General features: G+C 36.4%; 1 protein-coding gene across 3 annotated transcripts in view; it reads left to right on the forward strand.

Moving 5' to 3' along the window:
- The first annotated feature begins 2,931 nt into the window (after nucleotides 1–2,931).
- Nucleotides 2,932–16,784, forward strand: part of Ptar1 (protein prenyltransferase alpha subunit repeat containing 1) — a 46,781-nt gene continuing 32,928 nt past the window's right edge. For all 3 annotated transcript variants that reach the window (XM_027940127.2, XM_027940128.2, XM_027940129.2), the window contains exons 1-2: nucleotides 2,932–3,098; nucleotides 11,430–11,599. In XM_027940127.2, coding sequence (XP_027795928.2) covers nucleotides 3,013–3,098; nucleotides 11,430–11,599 — 256 coding nt within the window. In that variant the 5' untranslated portion in view covers nucleotides 2,932–3,012. The remainder of the gene's footprint in view (nucleotides 3,099–11,429; nucleotides 11,600–16,784) is intronic.

A 16,784-nucleotide genomic window follows, 5' to 3' on the forward strand; every position in this document is an offset into this window, starting at 1 on the left:
GTTTTTTTTTTTTTTTTTTGCCTTATTTAGAAATTAAAATTCCCCTGTGAATATACTTCTCCCTAACACTTTGGAATGTACTTGAAGCCAGATTTAAAGATAGGTAGTCAGTGTAGTTAGGTAAATCAGGTCTAATATCCAGTAAAATCCAAAATGAAGGCCATGTTGAGAATGAAGTCTGGGAAAAGCAGAACAACTCTTGGAATGTTAATGTCCTCAAGACCCAGAACCCATCCCAAAGAAATGTTAATGAAACAGCTCCTGGCAAACTTGAAGATGCTAACCCAAAAGTTCTTCCTGCCCAGATTACTTCTTTGGCCCACCTGTGCCCCACCCTTCGGGCCTTCCCACCTACATTCCATCACTGAAAGATAACAGAACAAAGGACAGGAATAGGGGGAAAAACTAGATGAAGACCTTAGCTATAAAAGGGGAACACATTCGCCCTTCCAGGGATTCCACCTCTTGGGTCCCCTTCTTCCTCTGGGAGAAGTCTTTTCTGCTGTCCTTTAACAAAGCCTCTACTTTCCACTCTAAACTTGCCTCCGTCTGCTTCTCTGGTGTTATACTTCAACAATGAGGAAGCAAGGACTCGTCACCGGTTAACAAAGGTAACATACTCTTGCTCTTTGCCCAGGAGATTGGCTATAGGACCTCCATAGACTCCAACATCTGTGGATGCACTAGTCCCTTACATGAACTGACAGCGTTTGCATATAAGCTATGCGCATCCTGCTATATATTTTATCTAACAGAATGTAAATGATATATAAATTGCTGTTATACTATGTTGTTTAAGGAATGACAAAAATAAGTCTGTACATTTTTGGGACACAATTTTTTTCCTATATACTTTGAAATTTTAGATTCAACCAACCACAGATGTGGAATCTAGGCTTATGGATATCCAACTGTACAGTCATCACTTATAATGGAATTTTTAAATAGTTAAATAATAATTTATCATACAAATTTACCATAATTTAATCAATACCCTATCATTGAGCATTTAAGCTATTTACTATGTTTCATCATTATCAATAAATGTTTTGAAACCCCTGAATAGTTTTTCAAGAAAATCATCCAAAAATCCATATCCTATTCTTTTTTATTATATTTTTTGGTGGTACTATGCACTGAACCCAGAGGCCCTCTACCACTGAGCCACATCCTCAACCCTTTTTAAAATTTTCAGACATGATCTCACCAAGTTGCTCAGGCTGGCCTCCAACTTGCCCATCCTTTAATAGTGGGGATTATAGCCACAGGTAACCAGAATCCATCATCTCCTATTCTTATACATATCCAAGAGCTCATGAATTTCAGTTCTTAACATCTTTGAATCTCAGTCCTTATCTGTACATTGAGGTGGATCAGAATTCTAATACATTCCCAGTTCTTAAAAAAAAAAAAAATTGAGTTCTACACATAGTAGGTCCTTAATAATTGGGTAAAACAATTCTTTGAAGTCTTACAAGAACCATGTCTTTCAAATGAATACAAAGAAGACATATGTATATGTACTTCAAAACTTGGGATCCAAGTTTGGAGTTTTTCTGTAAAATACAAATACATATATTATTGGAATGAAAAACAAAAATCTCACTAACTTAAAATTAAAAATAAACTTTTTTGGAAAAAATTCTTATTTCTGGGTATGCTGCTTTGAACTCTGCCCCAGAAGTCAGGGTTTATTTCCCACTGTCATTAGAAAAGGATGTAAGGTTTTGTTTGATTAAGAAGAAAGACTCATCAGTTAACTCAAAACATTTGAGAGCTGTTATTCTTTAAGTAGCCAGGATATCTGAAGTTGTCTTGGCCCTGGAATCTAAACATACATTCCACTCATTTTACTCTTTCATTCCAGAACCTGCCAGAGGGTAAGGTTTGTTTGATGTTACTACTTCTTAAACCTGTTTCATCTTGTTTTCTGCAATTGTGTCAAACTTCAGTTTTGCTTTAATGAAAACCAAAAGGCCAATGCCTTTACAAACATACTTACATAATATATGGACTACCGGGTACAGTTAATTTTTATTTCTTAATTCATTTCACAACCAATGAATTACTTTCACAATCATAAACTCTACCTCAAGTGCCACATCACATACCACGAGCTTGCTTAAAAAAATAAAAAAGTTTTTAAGAGACACAGATTTCAAGGGTGAAAGAAAAAAATAGTGAACTAAAGACAACCAGATTTTTCTATCACAGAAAGGCATGCACAAAACCTTAATTATCACATTTCAAAATCGAAATGGACTACAGAGCTCGGTTTTTCCTACAAAAATTATTTGTAGCAAGAAAAAGAGCTATTTTAAGCAAACTGTCAGGCCTTTAATTTTCTACGCTCTAAGTAGAAAATCTAAAAAAAAATTTTCACTTTTTCTTCCTAGATCCAGAGGGCAAGGTTTTTTGTTTTTTTTTTCCTTTCTCACGCATTAATTTAAAAATTTTAACCCGTTTGAAAGGCTGCTTTGAAATTCACAAGCCCAAATTGGCACACGGTACAAAAGCAGGTCACCACCAAGGTCAAACGAACTCATTCCGCCGCGACGTCTTTGGTCTTCCTCGAGTAGGTACAAGAAAGCCAGGAGCCTTCGAAACGCCCCAGGACTAGCTGTTCAAAAGGACCAGCATCCTCTGTTCAACTTTTCTCCAGGAGCTCTGGGGCACCTGGCGGAGGGCGTGGGGGCGCACGCGTTTGTCCCTCGGAGAGTATTTTGGGGACCCTCCCTCTACGGCCTAAGGTAACTTTGCAAGCCAATCTGCAGCGTTTTCTCCAAGGTTTAGAAACTCGTTTACCCAAACGGAGGTAAACCCACCTGCCCATCTCTGTGGGCCGCCAACCCAGCGGGAACCACGCCCCGGCCGCGGGCGGGTTGACCCGGAAGTGCTCGGCGACAGCGGCGCGCCCAAACTGGCGCACGCGCGCGCGCGCTCCCCGCGGAACTCCCGCCGGCGGCTCTGCTTTCCCGGAGGCGCGCTCGAACTGCCGCGGCCGCCGCCAACATGGCCGAGACAAACGAGGAGGTGGCGGTGCTGGTGCAGCGAGTGGTGAAGGACATCACCAACGCCTTTAGGAGGAACCCGCACATGTGAGTCGCGCCTGTCCTCCGCCACCGGGGGTCGTCGGGGCGGGCGGGAGCGGGACCACGCCTGGAGCCGACCTCGGGCGGCGGGCGGACCGCGGGTTCTGGCCCACGCGCCCTTCCGAGGAGGCTGAGCGAGGTCGGGCGGACCCGTCTGCCCGGGGGGCAGGCTTTCTGGGTGTCCGGACGAGCTGACAGGCGAGTCTATTAGAAATGACCTGGAAAATCAAGAAGGAACGACTTTGTGTGACACTCTGTCCCCATCCTTTCCCAGGAGTTCTCGGAACTTGAATGACTTCACCTTTAGGTTCTCAACCTACATGCGTTTAAGGTACATGGGTACACATAACAGTGTGGCTCTCTGTGTGCTTTGTAGGCACAACTCTTTCAGCTACATCCCGGCTGTTGCTAAGAGGGCTTGCCGATCTTCTTCTTCTTAACGGGCCAAAACCCCGTCAGTTTACTAAGTAAAGGTAGTTTGAGGCTGCTTTTGACTTCAGCTTTGCTCATCACAAGATTGTAAATTGACTCCAATGAAACATTGGGTTTCGAAGGTTAACAGAGCTTTTTGAAGAGTGAGCCTGTAAGCATCATGTACTCTGGGATAAAGCTATCAAACCTCGACACTTTTTAGCATAATCTGATTCATAGTTACAAGGAAGCATAATAACTAATTTTTATCCTAGCACTGCTGCCCTTTTAACCGGACATTACAGGACTGACAGACAAGTTATCTCTTCCTGGAACTTCCTTTCCATTTTGCTTCCAGCACTCTGGGAAGATACCACAAGACTGTACGCATTCTGACACTTTTCCTTTATTTAACTAGTGAAAAGGAAGCTATTAAAAAGAGTTGTCTACAACATTGTACAAGAGTGAGGGAGAAGCAAGAGTGTAGTTCCTTTTGCATCCCTCCTCATCCCCACAGAAAGAAACAAAGAATGCAGTTTTGCATTATTTTCACTTTAATTGTTTATGGAGTTTTATTTTAAATATTTTATCCTTTAAACTGGAGCACATGAATTATTCTTTTTAAGTGTTCCACCCCTTCAGCTTTTCTGCCTAAAAGAAGTACCAAACCTACATTTTAACAAAGTGTTCTTTTCCTCCAAGGTGATGCTAAAAGAATTAAGAAGCCCTAAGATGTCTTGCTCCCTTGTGGCACACAATTGGACACCTGCAACTGTGCCTCATTAAAAACAAAACACTGCTGGCCTCAAAACACACCTGCCACCTCTGACAGGACACCCTTCCTTTCGTTTATGACTGTTGCCTTTTTCAAAATCAGTATTTGGAATGACTTCGTGGCAGTAAGCATAGTGGTTGCTAGGCTTTGTAAAGAATGCTTTGATGCCTGGTTGCATGTCAGCCTTTCAATCCTTATTTGAAACTGGGAGCTTCAGTACAAATAAGACACACCCTCAAAAACAAGTTGGACTAATGAAGATCCTATTTTCTCGTCACTGGTGTTATTTTTCTAGAAGAAATTGGAGCAGAATTAGGAGTCTAATAAATATAGTAATCACCTTAGTTTCTGTTTGAGGTAGACTAAATGTATCATTTTCTATTTGAAAAAAACAGACTATTTCTGATTGAGTGTTAATGGGTTTGGCAGGTTGACACAGTGCAGTTTGGAACTTGTCCCAATTCTTCTGGATCATATTTATCAAAATTCATAAAGGACTTAAACCCTTTAAGTCCTAAAAATACAAACCTTCCCTTCATATTTTTCTGTGAAATGTCATTAAAATATCCTGTACCAGTATGCAACTTAAAATTTTATTAATAAGCATCGGGGTCATTTAGGATTTAAAAGTTAGTGATAAGTTAGGTGTCTGAAATAATTTGAAATAATGGTATGTAACAGATCTGAGACATTTAAATAGCTTCATTAGCTTATTTAATATTAGCAGCTGTATTTTAGCACATATTTCTTACAGTAAAAATAACTTCAATAATATTATAATGCATCTTTTAAAATTTCTTATAATTTGGGCTTTTTAAAATTGCTGGTACCTGTTTCTGTAATTTAGCCATTTTACTCCCCAAATAAGGGGTTATGTATTTATTTTAAAAAGGAAGAATGTTGTTACCTTTAACATTAGTATCTAATTACAATATTTTAAAAGTTTTATTCTTTTTGTTTTCCTTTTTTTTCCAAATACAAGGTAGATTATAATTTTGTTTGCCGACATCTACTCCTTTGAATATATTGACTTTTGCCTACATAGAAATAGCTAATCAGGAATAGTCAAAGGTACAGTAAGTGAGATGTGGATTCATTACCCATTGTCAGCCTCAGTTTCCTCTTGATCTTGTAAGGCTAATGAGAACACAAGAAAATCATCTCACACAGTCTTACTTAGTTGCCATTAGGCAAATTCTAGACTCAACCTGAATCTCTATGTTCTTTGCTGAAAATATAGTGACCAAATGAATGGTGAATATGAAATACTTTATAAAATGGAAAATAACCTGGCAAATTTTGTTTATATTCATTAGTTGACTCTTAGAGAATCCTTGTTCATTCTCTATAACTAAAGGCTTGATCTAGGGACAGGCATTATCCCAACATACAGACCTTATATTAATGTGGAAAACAGCTATTTACAGTGTAATCAGGGTCACATTAAAGTTATGAATAATAGTATTTTTCTGTATTAACTGTTAACAGTTTTGAGGTGCTAAAGGTACCATCTTCACTGTATGGAATAGGAAGATGTATAAAATAATATTTCTTGGACTGAAGGCACTCAGAAATTTCTGATGATGAAAATGTTCTGTGTCTGTGCCATACTAGCCATATGTAACTGTCAAACACTTGAAATTAGCCTAATGTGAATGATTAATCAAATTTAAATTTTTTTTTTTTGCTTTAAGTTGATTTATGGCCTCATAAGTCCAGTGACTACTGTATTGCATGGTCTAGATCTAAATGAAGGCCTAAGATCTACAGGCTTGAACAGTAAAGTAACCTTGCAAAGCAGTTAATGGTAAAGGCTGTATTAATAGTATGGTAAGTACATACTGTGAGTGTTAGAAGTAGAGGGGAGGCTGGGTATATCTGGGCTCTTAGGGGAGGTGGGTTTTAAGCTAATTGAAGTCTGGTTAGGATTTAGAGTCTCAGAGGCTAAGATGTTCTAAGAGCAGAGAAATAACCAACAGTAGCAAAATGAGAAGCTACTGAAGAGACAGATCATGAAAGTCTTTAACTATCAGGTTGAATTTATTTCATTCCATTCATATGTTCTGCAAAAGAGCACCTCTTTTGACAGACACAATGCTTGTTTCTGGAGATAGTAGACTAGGAGTTGGGTGTCAGTTTGTCAATAGGCCAGACATGGATTCCTGTCCTTTAGTGGAACTTAAAACAAATCAGTATACAGATTATGAAAAGAGGCAGAAAGGGTAATTATAAAGAATGTTTTGAAAGAATAATAACAGGGAGGCCTTACTTAGGTTAGAAGGTCAAGATGTTTCTTTCTGAGGAAATAGTAATTAATAAATTGAGAAGTGAGGGATGAAGGATAGTTGGTTTGGGAAAGTATACTTCTAAGCAGATCCCAGTGAAAATCTGTAAGGAAATAGTAATGACAGGCACTTTTAAATTGTCTGCCAATTGAATTGAAGAATAGGAAACCAAAAGATCTAAAGTTTTCTTTTTTTATTGGTGCCAGGGATTGAACTCAGGGGCACTCTATGACTGAGGCACATCCCCAACCCTATTTTGTGTTTTTATTTAGAGACAGAGTGTCACTGAGTTGCTTAGTGCCTCGATTTTGCTGAGGCTGGCTTTGAACTCTCAATCTTCCTGCCCCAGCCTCCCAAGACACTGGGATTACAGGAATGTGCCACCACGCCCGGCCAGGATCTACAATCTTGTGTTAGGATTTTATATTTAAATTTTGTTTAAACAGTAGTATCGTTGTAAAAGTTTGGTTATAGGGTTTGAGAGACATTTATTTACTGACTGCATAAACAAGACTGTTTTCTCATCTGTAAAATGAGAATCAGTTTTTGCTGTACAAGATTATTGTGCAGAATAAAAGAAATCATGTAAAACCTAATACAACTATGTAATAAACAATACACAGTAGTCATTTGTGTAGCTTTTTTCTAAGAGTTGTAATGTAATTTTAGTGACATACAAAGTTGATAGTCCAATGAGAAAGTCTGGGAAGTCTCTGAAGTATCTTAATCACTAGTAGAGTTTCAGTTATCAGTTGGCAAGAGTCATTAGATATTTTACTGTTATTTGGTCTTTGTGGAAAGAACTCCACATTAATAAAAAAGAATAACAGAAACCAAAGTATTATTAGATTTAAAAGGTATGTGCCATTTTCTGAATACTTGGGCTGTTTTCTGTTCAGTATGCAACATTACAAGGGTTCAGATTTAGTATTTGGAGATTGTCCATCCTTTCTAAGAGGGAAGCTGGTCAATACTTTAGTAAATACTATGTGAATTTATTCTAGTTGACTGATGATGTTTCTGAAGAGTACAGACAACAGAAACTAAGTGTGGATCAAAGTCAATAGCCATGTTATGTGAACCTTGAACTTCATCAGGAAGCCAGTGGAACCCTTAAGACTGTTTTGTGAGGAAATAACCAGAAATGTATTTGATATTTATAGTACATTCATTATAGCCATTAAAATATAATTTAATTATGTAGGGAAACGTTTAATGTGAATTGCTAAGTTTTATTTAAAAAGAATTATGTCCAGTATTTCACTTTTTGTAAAATACATAGGGGGAAAAAGGGGCGGGGGTGAGTACCCAGACATTAATAATGGTAGAGAGATGACAGATTGCTTTTAGGTTTGGGGGGGTTTTTTCACACCTTTTCCTTGAATATGAAATTAGAATTTAAGCTGCCAGAACTCTAGAAAGAATTGGTCTAAATTCTGTTTTGCTTTTCACTCTACTGCCAGGGGTTTGATCTAAGTATTAGGAGGCCCAGATTCTTAATTTAGCTGCTAGCCTTAGGTAATCCCTTTAACCCCATTGAACTTCAGTTTCCTCATCTGATAAAATGAGACTAGAATGAGGTCCCTTGCAGTTTTAGAATGATTCTGGGATCCTGTTCTAAATTGTCTGAAAAAAAAGTGGACTATGACCTAAGGGACTAGGCACAGAAGTCTGAAATCAAACTGTTATTTGGAAACTGATAGGTTGACCTGCCTATAAAGTAAATGTCTTTTTTTTTTTTTTTTTTTTTTTTTTTTAGAAAACATCAAAATCACTGTATATAAGGGTCAGATAACTTGGCAAAGGCTTAATATTCTTTTCCTCAACTTCTCATTACTGTTAACCAAGGAACTTCACTGGCTGACCTCAGACTCTTAAATGAATTAATGATAACATACTTCATTTTTGCTTAGTACTTGGTAGTTTACCACATTCTTCACATTGTATCACTTTGTTTTTATAACAGGGAAGACATTATTTTCCCTGTATTTCAGATGAAGATCCTGATGTCAAGTGACTTAGCAGATTCACATTAATTGTCATTGGTAGACCAATTACAATCTTGGACTTTCCACCGAGTGCTTTTGTCTGTACATGTTACTTACTACCTCTCTTTTCATGTATTTGTGTTTTTTCCCTATTTATTATGATTGTTTTCAGTCTTACATACAAATAGCTGCTGACTTTTTCTGTCATAAAATTTGAAAACTGGATGAGACCAACTCATTTCCTTTACTAAAGGTATAATGCAATTCTACCTCTTTACAAATGAAGAAACTGAGGTCTGAGAGGTGAAAGTGACATTTGACCCATGCTGTTTTCATTACACTATGTTAGACAATCAGGGGTAATGTTTCTTTGGAGTGTCAAGAAGTTATAACATTTGTAAATTATGTATTTGAATAATCGCTGATGTGCAAGGATAATCAGCCTTTCACTAAGCAATTTTTAAGCACCTGATATCTCCAAGGCATTTTTGTGTTTTGAAAGTATTTCTTAAAAGAAGGGTAGTCAATCAAAGCAACGTGTTTTTTAATTGTGCAGATGTCTTTGTTCTATAATTTAGGTAGTTGGGCATTTTATTTTTGGTACAGCTAGTGAACAAGGCAGATTTTTACATTTTGAATTTAAGTTTAAAACCAAAACACCAAAATCGCTTCCCCATAACAGATTATACCAGAAGCCAGGATTTTTTTTAAGTTGTTACTATAACATGTTTTTGACTCCTGCAGTTCTTTGAAGTTTTTTAAGTAGTTATTAGATCTTAACAGAATTTTCTGAATAGTTAAGATTGAAGGATTTTTTTCTTTTACTAATTTTAGCTTATTTTTTATATTCTACTTTGTATGGTAATCCTGAGTACCGTCAATTGTCATATATTACTCAAGTATACAAGATGTGTCTAGTTGTTCTAAGAATGAATTAGACACATTTTAGCTTAATATCAAGTATAAATGCAAAACATATTGAAATACTGGACATTATCCTCAGATGCCTTTTTAGCATTGTCCCCGCTCTTCCTACGTAATTTTATTTATATAACTGGAATGACAGAGTGGTAACATTTTATTATAGATTCAGACACAACTTTTCAAAAAATTTATCTCTTTATGTCTGGGACCACTTTTTAATTCTTATTTGCATTTTCAGAATCTAACATAGTACTCAGTACACTGTAGGTACTTGGAAAAAAGTATGATAGTATTGGCATGGCATATTAGAACACCTTTGAATCTACCAAACTTATAAGTCAGGACAAAAAATCTTAGGTCCCACAAGCTTCTCAAGAGTTAAATTATTTAGAATTGTAGTGACTTGCATCCCCTAGGGTACCCTTGTTTATTGATATATCCCTGTGTTGCTAATGAAGTGATCAGTAGAAAGTAGGTTGCCTCTGAGCTCTCTAGTTTAGAGTTTCCAGGAGGGATTTTATTTTAGATCCACAGCCCTTTACCAATTTGTGATGATGAGCTAACAAAACGGGGTTTTTCTTAAAACCTGCAGTTGAACGGGTTTGCCCCCTATAGTAGTCTATCAAATAACTATGTTCTTGGCAAGGGAATCCCAGGGACTTATACCATACACAAACTCTGAAACCTAGTTTTTCATTCTGTTTTTTAAAGACACATTTTAAAAATCTATAGGGGCTGGGGCTGTAGTTCAGTGGCAGAACCTAGCACGTGTGAGGCACTAGGTTCAATCCTTAGCACTGAATAAAATAAACAAATAAAATAAAGGCATTCTGTCCATCTACAACTATAATTTTTTTTTAAATTCATAGATACTAAGCATTATTTATTTCAACTACTCTTGTTATAAGAATTTTCATTATTCATTGAATAAAGGTCATTCTATTTGAGAAAGGATGCTTCATGTAGGCAAGAATAGGTTTAGCAAAACATTTTTTGTTTGCTGGTTTACTATGTTGTTAAGTTAAGTGACCTACATATTGCTTATTAAATCTCAGCTTACATTGTGGTCAAGGAGGGATATTGATGCTACCACAAATCAAAATGATCAAATTCTGAAATGTATTTTGTGTTTTGACTTTTACTAGGGTGTTTTGTTTTCAGAAGAGTAGAAAGGGAGAAAAATGGCTTACTAACAACATAACTTTGATAATTTGTGTTTGTTCCATATACATTTATTAGCAGGCAGGCTGAAACAGTTTGTGCAATTTTTTAAAACAGGAGTAATGTAAGTAACTAAACAATTTAAAATATAAAAATAAAATTCTTTCTCAATTCCTTTCTTTCTCCAAAAATTTCTTGATATCCTTCCAAGGAAAATTTTAATGTATCTGTATATTATTAAAGAAATTATACAAAAGGCTTTGTGCTGTACATTGTGTTTAGCATTTTTTAAAAAATTTCATTTAGTATACCTTGGCAACTTTTCATATCAGCATATTCAAATCTATGTTATTATTTAACAATTTTTATATGAATGGGCTATTCTTAGTTTACCAGTCTTATATTGATAAACATATAGATTGTTTACTGTTTTGTTGCAATGTTGTAGTGAAAATCCTATCTGTATATTTTAGAACAGGATCATTTGAGCAGTGAAGTTGTTGGGTCAAAAGGAATGTGCATTTATAATTTTGAAGACATTTTCAAATTGCCATCCAAAGGTATCAATTTTAACTCCTGTCAACAGAGAGTAGTGCAGCATACTCATTTTCCATACTCTTTTCATTGTCAACAACACGAGGTTTTTTGTTATTGTTTTTTATTTCTACTAGTCTAGTAGATAAGCTAAATAATATTTTAAAGGGAAATATTTTTTTAAGTATTCTGTAGAATTAGGAAATTTTTGAAAAGCCCAAAACCATCTTTATTTCTTTTTTATGTTTTACATATTAAGAGATGAAATTGGCCTGATCCCATGCCCTGAAGCAAGGTATAACCGAAGTCCCATAGTCCTGGTTGAAAACAAACTTGGTGTGGAGAGCTGGTGTGTCAAGTTCCTTTTACCCTACGTCCATAATAAGCTCCTTTTGTACAGAACGAGAAAGCAATGGCTGAACAAAGATGGTAAGTATCAATCATGTGTCTTCCTCTGGTTTTTAGAAGCAGCTTGGAACATAGTGAGAAAAGCCCTCGTTTGGTTGTTGATATTCCTGGATTCCAGTTTCAGTTCTTCCCTTCACTGCCTGGGCATGTGTGAGGTGAGGAATTTGGACTAGATCATTAGTTTTCAGATTTTGCAACCACAGTGATTATATGGCAGTGCCTTAAGCAGAATTCTAAGCCACCTGCTACAACCAGAACAGTTTTGATTTACCTGTTAATAATTGAGGTCATTTTAAAGATTTTATTTGAAGATCACATCTTATGACTTTTAAATAAAAATTTGACTATGTACTGAAGAGGACTGTTACCCTATTCCTGTTACCTTTGATTTCTGATCCTTTAGCATTTTATGGGAAATAGAAATTGTTTTTGTAGCACTGCAGATGAGATAACAGAGGTGTGGTGGTGGTAGTTATACTGTGAACCAGCCCAGTGATTTATGAATGTACCATTGCACTGTGAATCCCAATTGAGCTGTGGCCTTCTGAGTCCTGCTTTTGTGCTGAAATGAGGGTGGAGGAGTCAGAGCATCCAATCTCCGAAACAATTCTTTACTGCAAGAGATAATCCTTAATTACCCACCTGGTTTTTTTTCTTAGCATTCTCTCAAATTAGCCTCTGTGTTTATCCTTTTGGTCTCACCTTAGGTCTTACTTTGGGGCAGAGTAGTCACCTAACACCATGTCCTGAACTGTTTTTATAAAGCTTCTTTCTCTTCCCACATACAGCAGTACGTTCAAAAGTGCTCAGTGTGCCTGTGGGCTGATTTTGAATGAGAACTCTGTTTTCTGGAGAATTTTAATTACCAGTTTGGTAGCCATTACCAAGGGCCTACTCATACCAGAAGCTATTCTAAGTACTGTGGAAGATAAAAGATGAATAATACATGGTCCCTTTATTTCAGAAGTTTAAAGTTGAGTGACAGTGTCTTTGAGGGTGTGAGATGGAGAAGGGTGTTGCCAAAGGTATCATATACTGATTTTTCTAAATGCATCTCGGCATTGGCCTTAATATATTGTCATAATAGGTTAACCCTTTTTCCTGTTAGACCATAAAAAGAGTCTGCTTTGAAGATTTAATAAGAAGTAGTTTTTATTTTGCATTTGATTGTTTCGCTTGATGTTTTATTTAGCTTTTTGTTGCTGTGACCAAAAGAACTGACCAGAAGGAAAAATTTATTTGGTGTTCAAAGGTTCAAAGGTCTCAGTCCATAGATGGCAGGCTCCATTGTTCTGTGTCTGAGGTGAGACAGAACATCATGGAGGAAGGTGTACATGGAGGAAAGCAGACATGACAATCAGAAAGCAAAGAGGTCCCCTCACCATGGACAAAATATAAACTCTAAAAGCACACCCCCAGTGGTCCACCTCTTCCAGTCACACCTTACCTACAGTTACCACACAGTTAATACTTTTCCATGGATTAATGTACTGATTAGGTTAAGGCTCTCATTACACAGTCATTTCACCTCTAAACTTTCTTACAGTATCTTAACATATGAGCTTTTCTGGGATACTTCATATCTAAACCATTCGTTCTTTAATATATATTTCTCAATTATATCAACTTAGATATAAATTTTGAGGTAAAAGTTTAGACATAAATGTAAGGGTATTTATCTTTTGGTAGATCCTCTATAATTGTTTCATTACTATATCATAGGCTTCAGTAACATTGAGGTAGAAGTTAACATCATGAATCCTTCATGTTATTTTTGCCAAACAAAGCTGCATTGTTTGTATTTTGATAAGAAATATACAATTGAGCCAATATATAACTAATTTTGCAGGTGGTGGGTGCTGGTGGAGTGGAGTAGAGGGATTCTCTAGTAGAAAAGAAACAGAGTTTTTAAGAGCCAAAGGCTGTGTTGGTTTCAGAGCATTAGCTTTTGCCCATTCATATATGCTAACTCTACCCACCTCCTTCCTGTGTCCATCTACATCCTTCTTTCCATTTCTGTTTCTTGTCCTTCTGGGCTCTGTGGCTTTGTTCTATCTCCTTTTTTTTTTTTTTTTTAATTTTTTTTTCTGGTAGGTTCTGAACAGAGAGAGAGAGAGAGAATTTTTTAATATTTATTTTTTTTTAGTTCTCGGCGGACACAACATCTTTGTTTGTATGTGGTGCTGAGGATCGAACCCGGGCCGCACGCATGCCAGGCCAGCGCATTACTGCTTGAGCCACATCCCCAGCCCCTGTTCTATCTCCTTATCACATATGTTTAGTCTTGATAGGCCCAAGAGGACCCTTGAAGATTAGATGGTTAAGCTCACTCACTCTGGGGTCTTAGCTTTAAGTTCTGTTGTGACTACATATGCATGGAAGTAGGTTTTGAATTTATCCCTATCTTGTGTCCTTATGGAAGCAATTTTCAATTTCACTTTTTTTTTTTTTTTTTGTGGGCAGGGAGGTGGTTTAATGTGGTATCACATGTAACTCAGATTGTGTATTATATTATTAGTAAAAATAAGGAAGTAAATTTCTGATTTGACAGAAAAAGATCTGAAAATGTTAATATGAATATTCTGCTATTTTATGAACTGAAGCAATTAGAATATTGAGGTAAATCTTGCTAAGAAATAAAATGTCGAAATTGTTAAGAAAAAAGTTATTTCATGGAAATGGCATTCCTTTAAAACCAGTTTTGAAGAAAATACCATATGTATAAAAAGAGTCAAGTGAAGAAAACTGACAACTTACAGAACAGTTTCACAATGTCAGTGTCTGTATGATTGATCAGGCCAGAATTATAGGCATCCTTGTAAGAATATATTCTATAATTCAAGGTGATTTGTACTCCCAAGATAGTTTTTTCCTTCTTGACCAAACTGAATTCCTGTTCTTGTTAACATGTTAAGTTCCTTAGGTATTTGGAAAACAGTTAGTTAGCGATTGATGTTTTTTTTTTTAAGCCTATAATAGTAATAACCGTATTTGCTTTGGGAGAGGAATGATACTATAATTCAGATTTTTTAGAAATCCATGGCAAATACAAAGCAAGAAAGATTAACACATTAGGAACCCTGACTGGGCAGAGCTTTCTCCTGCACTCTCTCTGAATGTGCCGTATTGTCATCTTTTTTCACTTTTACTTTTCTCACAACCACAACACTCTCCTTCCCCACCCCTGCCCAATCCCAATCCAAAACTGAGCTCATTTGTTTTGCTAGCTAGGCCTTCATTATTTCTGGACAAATGTTATTACTTCGTAACTGGTCTACCCCATTTTTATGCTCTTTAATAATCCATGCCCTTCATGCTACCAACTAATCATTTCAAACAATACTTCCAGTAACATTTCTTAAAAACCATTTGAGAGAATCTTTATTGAAATATATATCTGCTTATCTTATTTCATGATGCCTTCAGTCATTGTAGACTTCAGACTCTTCAGCATGGTATTCAAGGTTTTTCTTGTCTGTTCCTACCCTACCTCACCAGACTTTTCTTCTACTTGATATTCAACATCAAAGGCTGTAGATTCTCCACCCCCTGGGCTGACGCTTGTCTACAGATAGGTTATGCTTTGGCTTGTATAAAGTTTTAAAAATTGTTCTTAATTAATTGAATAAATGTGTAAAAATCAGGATGAAAATTGGGATTTCTGTCATCACTTAAAATCAGAAGGCTTGGCTGTGAAAGTTAATGCACAGCAACAATTGGCCAAGTCTCAGGACCTCTGCTTTTCTTAACTGAGCAAGTCTTGTGGTTTAGCACAGCCTTTTCACACCCCTCAGGCATTGAGTTTTGCTTTGCTGCCTTTTTGATATTCATTTGAACACTTCAGGTGTTTACGTATGTAGCCATTTGATATACATGCCCCCCCACTGCCTGCATTGGTTAATTCTTTGAATTGACTGTGTTGTTCTGCCTTACTTTTCTGCCTTTGCTGAGGCCAGCCTCCTGTCTTAATTTCATCACTGGTGTGGTTGTCAGCTTAAGCACACACATGCATATACACAGACTGAACAACGTGAAGCCTTGTTGACAGGAAGCAATAATTCTTTGCACTCTTATGGATAAGAGTCCTTTATTCAGATGACTTGCATAATAGTAACACTACACTATATTCTAGTTAATTATTTGAACACTGCTTTTACCTGCTGAATAGTAAATTTGTTAGGAACAGGGAATATGGCTCCTCTTTCTTTGTTTACTTGTCAAACAAATAATGAATTTGGTAAGCAAGAGGTCTAAACTTGAGTCTGGTTGTTTCTTCATTGTGTATTTCTTAGCAAGATTTACCTCAATGTGAAGTTCCTTAGGTATTTGGAAACAGTTAGTGATTGATGGTTGTTTTTTTTCCTAAAGCCTATAATAGTAATAGCCATATTTGCTTTGGGAGAGGAATGATACTATAATTCCTCTTTATAGTTTAACCTTGAGCCTCTCTTCTTGAGAAATCTGAATATACTTGAGGAAGAGATTAACCAATCCAAGTTGACCTTGGATTTATTTCTAGATGCATGAAAATCTTTCTGTATCAGAGACAGTTTTCAAATCCAGTTACCATTATGATGTGCTCCTGGCCTTGGACCATTTCTAGAATTGCAATGCAACAAAGTAAGCGTATGAATTTTCCCTGACTTATGTAGTATCCTTATGTTCTTTCCCTGTGACAGCTGGAATTTAGCTACTTTCTTATTATAGTGTGTCCTGACTAATTTTTTTTTTTTTTTCCTATGGGTTGGTCATATATTGGAGTGTGTAGAAGGAACATTTATTTGCTGGTATATGTTCTGGCATTTGGAGAGAGGTCTCTTTAACTTCAAGATATTATAAGACTTTCAATACCTCTCACCTTTGGATAAGGCTACAGAGGAAATAGTATATAGTTGGTGAAATTTAGAGAGTAAATTAGCTGTTGATTATATATGTTTATCTTTAGATCTTTGGTTCATTCCTTTGTACAAAGGGCAGAATGTTTGCTGACGGTGTGCTAACATGGAAAGAGCATATGTTTGTAGGAAGACAGACCTGGATTAAATTAAATTAAATTTAGTTCATAAAACTAATTCAAATTGAAAACTAGAAATAAATCAGAATTGCAAGGAATAAAAATAATTTCTCAATAATAACATTGAATGCAAATGGCCTAAACTCATACGTTTGCATTGAAAACGTAGACTGGCAGGTTGGATTAAGAAAC

The sequence above is a fragment of the Marmota flaviventris genome, chromosome 13 (genome assembly GCF_047511675.1).
Source record: "Marmota flaviventris isolate mMarFla1 chromosome 13, mMarFla1.hap1, whole genome shotgun sequence".
NCBI lineage: Eukaryota > Metazoa > Chordata > Mammalia > Rodentia > Sciuridae > Marmota > Marmota flaviventris.